Source organism: Sminthopsis crassicaudata, chromosome 4 (assembly GCF_048593235.1).
Source record: "Sminthopsis crassicaudata isolate SCR6 chromosome 4, ASM4859323v1, whole genome shotgun sequence".
Taxonomy (NCBI): Eukaryota; Metazoa; Chordata; class Mammalia; order Dasyuromorphia; family Dasyuridae; genus Sminthopsis; species Sminthopsis crassicaudata.
The window spans coordinates 221,662,118-221,674,640 of record NC_133620.1 but is presented as its reverse complement, the minus strand read 5'-3'; the positions used below and the strand labels follow the sequence as shown (position 1 = coordinate 221,674,640).

Sequence of the window (12,523 nt, the reverse complement as noted above, 5' to 3'; positions counted from 1 at the left end):
CTTTTAGATTTGATTTTTCTTGTGCAGCATGAAACATATGTAAATATGTTTAGAAGAATTACACATGTTTAACCTATATTGGATTGTTTGCTGTTTTGAGGAAGGGAAAGGTGAAAAGAGAGGGAGAAAATTTTGGAACACTTGGTTTTGCAAAGGTGAATGTTGAAAACTATCTTTACGTGAAAAATAAAATACTATTAATAAAAAAAAAAGAAATGTTGAACAGGCTAACATCAGAAAAGCATGTCAAGATTTACTGATCCTGAGTGAAGTGAACAAAACCAAAGAACAGCAAGATTTTGTGATGATCAACAATAATAAACTTAGCTTTTCTCAGCAATTCGGTGATCCAAGGCAAATCTAATAAACTATGGATGGAAAATGCCTGCTACATCTAGAAAAACAACTATGGAGACTGAATATGGATCAAAGCATACTATTTTAGAATTTCTCTTTGCTTTCTTCTTTCTCTTGATTTTTTACCTTTTGTGATGATTTTTCTATCTCAAGATGATTCATATGGAAATAGGTTAAAAGTGAATGTACATTATTTAACATGTATTGGTCAGCCTGCCATCTAGGGGGAGGGGAAGGAGGAAAAAAATTAGAACAAAAGGTTTGGCAATTGTCAATGTTGTAAAATTACCCATGCATATATCTGGTAAATAAAAACTATTTTTTAAAAAGTGAATGTACATGTATAATATGCTGCATCAGATTGTTTACTAACATTGGGATGGAGGAAGATAAAAATTTTCAACCTTAAGATCTTACAAAAATGAACTTTAAAAAACCTTACATGTAATTGGAAAAGTAATACACTATTAAAATAAATATTTTTCAAATTAAAAAAGAGCTTTCTTAACTATCCTAAGCTAGAGTCAATTACAAAAGGTAAAACAGACAATTTTAACTATGTGAAACTGTAAAGATTTTACTTGAATAAAATCAATGCTTCCAGCCTAAGAAAAGTAGTTGAAATGGGAAAAAATATCAAATATCTCTGAAAAGTATCTCATTCACGACACATAGACAACTAACAATATATAAGAACAAAAGTTATTCCTTGATAGATAAGTGGCCAAAGGATATTAATAAGCATTTCATTAGATCGTTAGCACTCTCAATCTTTTCTTTCCACCTCTTTTTTTGTCCCTAGTGCATATACAATATATGAAGCAAAGAAGTTGCTTAATAAACTTGTTGACTTGATTTTCTCCAAAGAAGAATTACAATCTATCAACAACCATATGAAAAAAAGCTCCACGTCAATAACATTAATAGAAATATAAATCAAAATAATACTGAGGTCTCACCTTACACAAGAAGACTGACAAACATGACAAAAAATGGGAATAATTCAGGCTGAAAGGGTAGTAGAAAGACATGTCCTTAATGAATTATTGAAGGAGCAATTAATTCCTACAGCTTTCCTGTAATGTAATTTGGAATTATGCAAATAAAGAGACCAAAATGTCTATACACTTTCTTTCTTTTTTTTTTCCCCCCAAGGCATTTGGATTAAGTGACTTGCCCAGGGTCATACAGCTAGTATGTGTTAAAGTGTCTGAGGTTGGATTTGAACTCAGGTTCCCCTGACTCCAGGGCTGGTGTTCTATTCACTGAGTTATCTAGCTGCCCCTGTCTATACACTTTCAAACAGAGATTTTACTATTAGACATAGACTCCAAGGAAATCAATGACAAAAAAGCAAGCCTTAAAGAAATATGTCATTCCTTTGCAGATCTGGAGGTTCACAAGTATGGAGCATTACATTCAAAAGAAAATTTTGGAAGTATATATCAGTTTTGCTTAAGTTTTTTTCCTTCTTTTTTTTACTTGTTACAAAAGATGTTTCACTGGGAAGGGGTAGGAGGGAGTTATGTAGGGTGAAATGTAGGTAATTTTAAAACAAAAACAATCAATAAAAACTGACTAAAATTGAAAAACTAAAATTTTTTTATACTGAGAACAGCTTGACTATCAACTTCTAAGAGTTGAAATTGGTCGGGTAAGGTCTTGATTGTGAACAATATTGTGTAAAATGCTGACAGGAAAGAGTTGCACAATTCATTACCTTTTCTCCTAAAACCCTACCTTTTCTCCCCTCCACCTTCTTTTTAATATTTCTATTTCCCTGAGGGACATTAGCATTTTTGCACCTACAGGGAGAGACAAAGTAGGTTAACTTTCCAGAGAACAGTTAAAATTCAATTCCTCAGAAACCATGAGCAGACAATGAGAAATACTGAAAGCTAAGTTTCCACAGAATGTTGTAAGCCTCAAGGTCATGTAAGATAATAAGTATCTCTGACCAATGATTTTTCAGGAAAAGAGACTCTTGGCTTCAAACTATTGATAAAGAGTTCTAGGCTAGAAACTGGTTTAAACTGACCAGGTTTCAAGGACCAGGAAAAGGCTTTTCTTTATTGTGCTTGCTTAATGCATATAAGCTGACAGACCCAGAATAGAATTAGAACCTCATTAACAGAATATGGAATGTATGACAAGGGAGGGGGAACATATTTAGGAGTAGCATGTAGAAAATGATGTAACCCTAAGGGGAACTGACCAATCCATTCTTTGGGGGAGGGAACTGCAATGAACTAACAGCATAAATCTCGTCTGCTTCTATACCTAGTGTTTCCTATCAGAGAGTTTAAGCCCACTTCTGGTCAGAAACATTCAATTCCTCTAGATTTTCTCTCTCAATAAGATTTCTGTGTTACCTGCCTTTTGGAGTCTGCTTGTTTCTAATACTATTTTCTTTCTGTCTCTGATCTCTCATATTCAAGTTGTCAAATTTTATAGATTCCACCTCCACAACCTCTAAAATCTTTCTCTCTTCTCAATCCAAAATATGATTATCCCAGTTCAGGTGGTCATCACCTTTAACCTCCAAATTGGTCTCTTTGTTTAAAGTTTCTCCTTTTTTCAAGTTATCTTTCATAGCAGTAATAAATTGATATTATTGGGGATGATCATCAGTTGGGGAATAAATGAACCAATTATGGTATTTTGATGTAACAGAGTATTAATGTACCAATAAGAATGATAAAAGCTATGGTTTGAGAGAAATCAGGGAAGCCTAATATAAACTGATGGAAAGTGAAGGAAACAAAACCAGAACAATTTATATAAAAATACTATAAAGAAAAACAACTCTGAAGACTAAACAATTCTGATCAATAAAATAACCAATCACAATTCCAGAGGGAAAAAAGAAACATTCTACATACTACCTGATAGAGAGGTTATGGACTTAAGATAAAGAACATGGCATACATTTTTGGATATGGCCAATGTGAGAATTTGTTTTGTTTAATTATATTTTTTATATGAATTTTGATTTTCTTCCTCCCCCCCTAACACTAGATCAAGCCTCTGAATGGATTTTTGAGTGACAGAACCCACAAACATTCAGAGTATAATAATTTTCTAGCTTAATATATATCTTGGAAGGATTTCAGGAAAAGTCTATTTGAATTGGGCAAGGGGGAAATGCAGCCTAGCACAGAAGCAGGAAATCTAGTGGGAGACTCTTAGCCAAAACACAGCAGTGTTGGCTATGCTGAACTTCCTGGTTCAAAGGGCCAGTGGATCAGCAGGTCAGCTGTGAGACTTCCAACACAACCACAGAAGGCAAATTGTGAGCCACCAAACCCCCGCATAATAGGCAGGACTAGGCCAGGCCTAGTCCAGGAGTCAGAAAGCCTGCAGCACCGCCAGCCCCACTACAGCAGAAAGTCAGTGAGAGGCCTTGTCTCTTTGGGGGAAAAAAAGGGACAATCTCTCCTGTGCTATAGGAGCAGGGTTCAACTTCTAAAAATGAGCAAAAAAGCAAAAAGAATTCCTGATCATAGAAAGTTACTATGGTAACAGGAAAGATGAGAACACAAACCAAGGACAGCAATGGCAAAATGCCCACATGCTCTCAAGCTCAAAAAACTTTCTTGGAAGAGCTCAAAAAACATTTTTTTAAAAAAGGAAAAGAGTAGAAAAATGGGGGAAAGAAATAAGAGTTATGCAGGAGAATTATGAAAGTTTTGGAGAAAAAAGCCTAACCACTTTGGGGAAAAATCACAGAAATTGACAAAAGAATTAAAAAATAGAATTGGTGAAATGGGGAAAAAAATCCACTGAACAAAACAACTTTAAAAGTACAATTGACCAAATGCAAAAGGGGGGGAGGGGGAGAGAATGCTAATCCATGAAAACAATTTACCAAAAATTAGAAATGGACAAATAGAAATGAATGAATCAATGAGACATCAAGAAGAATTGGTCAAATAAAATTTTAAAAAATTTTAAAAATAGAAGAAAATGTAAAATACTTCATTGGAAATCAACCAACCTAGAAAAAAGGAGGGACAGGAGAGACAATCTAAGAATTATTGGACTACTTGAAAGCCATGACTTTAAAAAAGAGTCTGGACAATATCTTTCAAGAAATCAACAAGGAAAATTGCCCTGATATCCTAGAATCAGATGGCAAAACAGTCATTGAAAGAATCCACCAATCACTTCCTGAAAGAGACCCAAATGAAAACACCTAGGAATATTATAGCTAAATTCAGCATTATCAGATCAAGAAATAAGGCCATGTTCTTTCCCTTTAATGTTAAATTTATATTACATTCAATTTGTGTGGAGCGATTTTCTTTTCTTTTCTTTTTTTTTTTTTTTTTTTTTTTTGTGTGTGTGTGTGTGTGTGTGTGGAGCTATTTTCAAATAAGATATCTACAATGATATATACAGTTCTACTGGGATATAATAAGCACATAATGCCCATTGGTTTGCATTTCTAAGGTTTCCATAATAGGAGAAATAATTTATGAGTGTGGCCAAAATAATCTCAACTCTTTCCTGAAGGAGATTCTAACAATGGACATTAAACTCAGCATTTACAGATTTCTATTATCTTAGCATATCCTATTACTTTCTAAGTGTAGTATTCATGATATTCTCACAGTTTTCTGTACAAAAGGAACCTAGCTTTTTCTAATACTGAGGTATTCCAAAGGCAGAGCAATAGACAGAAAACTGGCCCTGGAATCAAGAAGATTTGAATTAAAATCTAATGTCAGTTATTTACTAGCTGATTAAAAAAATTCTGAGTAAGTTACTTAACCTGTTAGTCTCAGTTTCTTCAACTGTAAAATGGGAATAATAATAACATCTACCCCCCAGGGCTGTGTGAGGATCCGAGAAGTTAATACTTATAAAAACAGTTAGCACAATGCCTAGCACATAATAGGTCCTATACAAATGCTCACCTCTTTCCCCTTCCCTAAATACCTTAAATAATGTAACAGCTTAAAACAAAATGTTATGTGAGGGAATGGTCTTGTTTAAATAACAATTCACTTGACTTACCCATATATACAAGAAATGTCGATAACCACATCTATCATATCACAGCAGAGTTCATATGTCTGCATATCCACAGGGGTACTATCTGTTGCAATATAAATTTTACTGACCACATCAAACAGAAAGGCCTTTTCAATTCCAGAATTCTGCAATAAAGGAAAAATGTTGTCTTAAAGTGACTCTTATTTTCAGGTAACAATACAGTTATATAATTATATGTGAACATCAAATATGATCAACAAAATGGGTGAAGATATATCTAATTGGTTGACAGATTACTATACTGGTTAGTGACACAGAGAAAGTCAAATTTCAGACTTTTTATAAGTGAATTACATCAGAATACATAAGTAGAAATATGTGTAATAAAGTAACAAAGCTGCAAAAATAATTTCTTGACTTTGAAGAGGTTAACTTAGGTTATGGTAGATAAAGCCCTAGACCTGCAGTCAGGAAGATGAATTAAAATCTTGCCCCAGACATTTACTAGCTGCATGATCCTGGACAAGTAATTTAACTTGCTTGCCTTAGTTTCGTCATTTGTAAAATGGGGATAATATTAGCACCTACTTTTCAGGGTTGTTATGAGGATTAAATGACATAATATTTGTAAAGCACTTTGCAAAACTTAAAGAGCTATATAAATATAGTGATGATGATGATGATGATGGTGATGAAACTGACAATTAGCAATATTATAGGCAGCTAGGTGGTACAGTGGACAGAGCTCTGAACATAAAGTTAAGGAGACTTTAGTTCAAATCTGAACCTCAGAAATTTACTAGTTATACAACTGTAAGCAATTTCCTTAACTTCTATCTTCCTCAGTTTCCTTATCTGTAACATGGGAATAATAACCTACCTCACAGTATCATAATAATCAAAGGAAATAAGGTTCTTATTCCTGACACTATGTAAATGCTTATTTCTTTCTCCTTCCCTAGTAAAATATGGTACATGATAAAAAATTTTATTTAGTTATAACAAATGCAACCTTGATTAACATACCACCACTTTTATACTTCCTGTCCAATTTGCAATCATTCTATGCTGCCTTGTTCAGTATTGCTGATTTTTAAAAAACATTGTATTTTACAAAATCATAGTTTTCTGAGGTATTGACAACATGAATATCTTGTGTCTCTAACTCTTTTGAAGGTGGGCAGTAATATCTAACACTGTGGCAGTACAAGGATTTACACATAATAGATGCTCAATATTTGTTAATTGATAAATGACTGATTACTACTGCAACTAAACTATAATAATTAAGGTTTTGGTGTCTACTCATCTAGGCACTAATTCTTGCAAGAGTAATCAAGGTTTCAACTTTGGCCATAAAATCTGTCCATCAGTGACCAAAATGGGACAAAATCTAATTCATTGTTAACCAAGGTCAACTCTAAAGGCCTACATGTTAATTGATCCAATTCAATATATATAGGCTAATTAATTTTTTTCAATGAACTTAATCAATTTCCCAATTCTTCCATTATTGCTATCTCAAAGCATAAAATCATGGAATAATAGAGAGATGTGGAAATATTTTCAATCCACAGAAGCAGAATATAACAGGCTTTTTTTTCCCTTTAAATCTCATGAAGCAATTCTCAAACTTGGAAAATGTCTCCAGTATACGTTTTACTTACTGAGATAAAGATGTTTAGTAAATTCTCCAGGGTTGGGAGCTGTGGAATCAGTTTCTGTACCACTTTGCTAAAAGCTTCAAATATAGAATGATCATATATGCTTGTCAGATAGAAGCTGAAAGAGGAAACAATGTTGCATCATAGTTTTCTTTTTCTCTTGTTTACGAGGAATATGCTGCTTGTGTCATTAAAAACAAATGCCCCTGCTCCTTGTGGGATATGCTCATGAAGAGATGCACAACTCTTCCCCCCACCCTTTCCTATTTAGAATCAAGAGGACCTCGGAAAACTCTGGCTTTCATTTAAAAAACCTCAATGGTTCTTTTTGTAAAATGCATCTTATAAAAGTTTGGTGGTATTGATAGAGCAATGAACTTGAGAGTCAGGAAGACTCTTAAAGCTCAGATCCCATCTCAGATATTTACTATGGGTAATCATAAACAAATTAATTAACTTCTCTCAGAATCAAGTTTTTTTCCATGATAACATAAAGGGTAGTTGTGATGATAAAATGAAATAATAAATGTAAAGCACTTTACCAACTTTAAAGAGCAAAATAAATGTTAGAAATTATTATTAAAAGCACAAGCACTGAATATTCTTATTTACTAAGTAGAGAGGATAAAATTAAATATATGTAAGACGTTTAGCACAAGAGTTTCATATAGAGTAGGTGCTTAATAAATGCCTATTTATTCATTCATTAAGTGGCTATTAATAGGCACCATGTAAAGTATGTTGCCATACAAACCATCACAGCCAGCATCCTGAAGATCTACTCTCAGACTGGGCTACTTTCATCCCAGGTCCAGTAATAATAATCATTATATTATGTTACTTTCTAACATTATTGTTACCAATTTGCCAAATAAATGATGAAAATAATGATGATGATAATAACAATAATAATAACTGACACTTTAGATAGTATTTTCATAAAGGCCACCTAGTCTATCTTAAAGATGAGAAAACTGAGGCCTATGGATGTTAAATAATGAAGAATGATTGTAGGTTTTAATTGAATGATACCATACCACAACAAAAATCCCTGGGAAAGCCAGGTTCTCATTGCAATTATTTCTATTTAAACTCTTTTGTAAACTCAAATCCAATGATTGTGGTTTTATCTACAGATGTATTTATTAGGAATGGCACATCTCATTACTAATTAGTCATTAGGATTTAATTATAAGGTATCAACTTTGAACATATGCAAAAAAAAATCTGTTCTACCTAGACTCTCTGATAGAAAAACACAGTGCCCACCCTTTCAAAATCCTGTCCTAGTGCAAGAGAGCTAAGCCAGGTGGAATGACAGTGGCTTTGAACCCCAAGACTGCTTCTTTTCAGTTTGTCTCTTTTCTCACCTGAGGTGAATTTTCTCTAATCCAGCATCAGCAAGGTCATCATTTGCCCTCTGATGAATATCTCTTTGGGTTTCAATCTTATGGTCATCAGACAGGCCATCCACTTTATGAATAAACACTTCAAAGTTGATGTCAGGATGTACTTTGTAGGCTCGAGTTACAGTGAGGTGCAGCCTGGCTAAGGCTTCCATATAATCATCCTAATAAGAAAATAAAAGGAATTCCTATGAAGGCTTCAACAAGATCAAAGAACCTGAAGGGCAGCTCACACCCCTAAGCTGTTAAATAGTTAGGGAAATTCTGTTAACACAAATCACTAATATCTTCTTTCACAACATGACTAATAGAGGAATGTATGTTATATATTAAATTGCTTACTATTTCAGTATGGGGGAAGTTGAGCAAAGGAAAGAGGAAATTTGGAATTCAAAATTTGTTAAAACACTGAGTGATCATCATCTATGATAGAATTAGTTCTTCTCAGCAACACAATGATCCAAGACTCTTGATGGAAATGGTATCCACATCTAGAGAAAGAACTATTGATTATGAATGCAGATTAAAGCATACTATTTTTACTTTTTTTTTGGATTTCTTGTTTTTTCCTTTTCCCTTTTTCTTCTGTTTCTTCTTTCATAACATGATTAATGTAGAAATATATTTAACATGATTGCACATGTATAACCTACATTAGACTGCTTGCTGTCTTGGGGAGGGGAAAGAGGAAAAGGATAAAAATTCACAACTCATGATTTTTTAAAAAATAAATGCTGAAACTATCTTTACATGTAATTAGAAAAAAAATTTTAATGATTGCAGCTATATAACCTATAGCACATTGTTTATAAGCTTAGGGGAGTGGGATAGTGAAGGAGGGAGAACATTTGGAACTCAAAATTTTTTATTAAAAATGAGTGTTGAAATGAGATGATTCAAACCAGTTCCAATTGTCCAGTAACGAAGAGAGTCATCTACATTCAGAGAGAGGACTATGGCAATTAAGTGTGGACCACAACAGAGCATTTTCATTCTTTCTGTTATTGTTTGCTTGCATTTTAATTTTCCTTCTAAGGTTTTTTTGTCTTTCTTCAGATCCTAAATTTTTTTTTTTGTGCATCAAGATAACTGTATAGATATGTATACATATATTGAATTTAACATATAATTTAACATCTTTAACATGTATTAGACTACCTACCATCTGGGGGAGGGGGTGGGGGAAAGGAGGGGAAAATTTGCAACAGAACGTTTTGCAAAGATCAATGTTGAAAAAATTACCCATGCATATGTTGTGTAAATAAAAAGATGTAATAATAAAAAATTTTTGATTTTTCAAAAAATAAATATACTTTTTAAAAGTGAGTGTTGATTTTGCCATTTTGAATTGTTGGTTTCAATGTTGAAAAATTATCCATGCATATGTTTTAAAAATAAAAAGCTATAATAAAAATTTTTTAAAGAAAAAATGATGAATGCTGAAAACTATGCATATGTTTTGAAAAGAAAAACTTTATAAAATTGTTGTCTGTAAAAAATCAGTATTAAAAATGTCTTTATACTAACTGAGAAAATATGAGATTAAAAAAAATTAAAAGACAGGTCATTAACTAAGCTAAACAGCTTAGTTTCATAAAATCCATGTACTTTTCAGGTCCTATTTCACACATTTTTATAATTTTGAAAAACTAGTTCAGGATATCCTCAACCAAAACAAGATCTTTTCTAAAGGTCCATGGGAAAAATGGATTTGCTGAGGTTTTAATCTCAAAATGGGTTTTATTAATCAGGGCAAGAAAGCAAAAGGGAAGCAAAATGTGCATGGTTTAGATCATTATGACTCAATCTGAGGTTTAGAAACTCCATAGCTATCACAAAGAGCAGATCAAGAGGCCTTTGCCTAGTTGTCTGGCTACAGCCACTGGAAATTATGCTTATATGAATAGAGAGGGATCTCTTTAGTGTGGTTCCAAAGCAAGGATATAGATTTTAGTCATAGAACATGATTTCTAATCTGGCTCTGTCATTACTTGTTTGATCATTCTGAGCCTCCGTTTCTTCATCTATAAAATAATACGTTAACTAAATGACCTATGACCTCTAAGGTCTCTTTAAACTAGATCTATGATTCTTCCTTCTTTTCTGGACCTTTCTCATTCATGATTTTAGTCTTAGTTTTTGTGATAGAAGCTCTTTGAAGTTTCAAAGGAAAATTAAAGATACAGGTCATAGGGAATATTAAGGATGAGAAATGTGATGAAAAGATTATAGAACCATTTGTCTGTAGAAATTAACAGATATATTTCTCTTTACAAATTTAATATTTTAGAGAGAAAAACATAATATCCAAAGAAAGCAGTTAAAGAATCTTTCTAACCTTCTAGATTAAGTTGAAAGTATTATGGAAATGTTTTATATGACTACACATGTATAGCTTTTATTAAAGGAAAAAAAAAAAAAAAAGCTAAGACTTGTATAAGTTTACCAAGGCTAAAAGTGATAGAGATTGAATTTGATCCCAGGTCCTCTGCCTTGGAGGCAGGTAGGCAGGCTCCGTGAATAGAGCAACAGCTCTGAAATCAGGAAGACCTGAGTTCAAATGTTACCTCAGGCACTTACTAGCTGTGTGATTTGGAAAATCATTTAACCTTTGTTCGTCTTTAACCACCTTAACTGGAGAAGGAAAGAGCAAACTTCTCTAATATCTTTGCCAAGAAAATTTCGTGGATATTATTGTGCTATGGTCCACAGACTCCCATAGAATGTGACACAACTGGACAATGACAACAGCCTCTAACTTGAGATACCGTGTTTCCACTGTACTACGTAGTCTTTTAATACAACATTTTTTCTTGGGCAATATGCAATTGATGCCTTAGGGCTCTATGGGAATTTATAATTAAGCACTGATCTTAGGTTGTGAAAGAATAATTTCTGTTTATCACAATGTATTGTCGAGAGTAAGGAGGCAGTTAGGTGGCACAATAAAATACAGTCAAGAATTCAGTTCAAATGTGACTTCTGACACTTTATAACTGTGCTTGTTATCTTTGACCAAGTCATTTAATACCTCTTGTAACTATCCAGAATTATAACATAAAATTTAGATGGAATGTTTAACTTCATTGTGGGCTCTGAAACACAAAGCAATGCTCCTTTTTCTTTTTCAGTATATAAACATAACCTATTCACAGTAACCCCTTACACCATAACATCAAAAAGAGATACAAAAGATTTTTTAAAAAGTGTCTTTCATCAACTACCCACTCTTGAGGAAGCTTAAAAAACCCCAGCATGCATTATGTTTTAGACACACAGATTTTAGTTTTGTTGAACCAAGAGAGGAAAAGAACATCATATATAGACTAAAGTAATCATTTTTAAATGTTTTTGCAACACCTAACATGTCTATTGTATTACTATGAAATTCACAAAAATGCATCAAATTAGTTTTTATTCATTTTTTAAGCTTAGAAGACAGCACTATACAAAAAGAAAAAAGCACTGACTTTGAAATCAAGATTTGGTTTCAAATCCTGCCTGTAGAACTTGTACAAACTACTTTACTGTTCCTGGAATCAATTTCCTCATTTGAGAAAAAAGGCATTAGATTAGATGGTCTCTAATGCCCTTCTAAATACAAATATATTGTCCTGTGTGGAACCTTTGGGGGTGAGGGGGAAGAGGGAGGAAGAGACAGATAGAGAGAATGTTACAAAACATCAGAGGGAAGACATCATAACATGAAAATGTGTATCAGTATTCTGAAACATACTGCATTTTCATTACATTGTAAACTCCTCAAGACTAGGGATTGTCTTTTGCCTTTGTGTTCTTAGAACTTGACATGACACATTACACATAGTAGATGTTTAATGTTTCTTTTAAAAGACTTATCTCAAACATATCTTACCTGCTCCCTCAGAAAAGCTTAAATTAGCAGCAGAGTAACCATCTACAAATTGGTCAAACATTATGGAACAGCATCAGAAATCCAGTCAGTAAGTTAACCACTGAAGAAAGGAAGCAGCTCTAAGGTGGAACACCTGCTAGGTAACCTACCTTTCAATTAGGTAAAAATCCCTATTGATATTGTCAAAATTATCTCTTTACAACCTCACAGAGGCTATGAAAAAA

General features: G+C 33.2%; 1 protein-coding gene across 1 annotated transcript in view; it reads right to left on the bottom strand.

The window, feature by feature from the left end:
- Nucleotides 1-12,523, bottom strand: part of RRAGD (Ras related GTP binding D) — a 90,631-nt gene that overhangs the window by 19,431 nt on the left and 58,677 nt on the right. The window contains exons 5-7 of the mRNA XM_074310305.1: nt 8,390-8,589; nt 7,023-7,137; nt 5,377-5,519 (exon numbers count right to left, since the gene is read on the bottom strand). Of these exons, the coding sequence (XP_074166406.1) occupies nt 5,377-5,519; nt 7,023-7,137; nt 8,390-8,589 (458 nt within the window). The remainder of the gene's footprint in view (nt 1-5,376; nt 5,520-7,022; nt 7,138-8,389; nt 8,590-12,523) is intronic.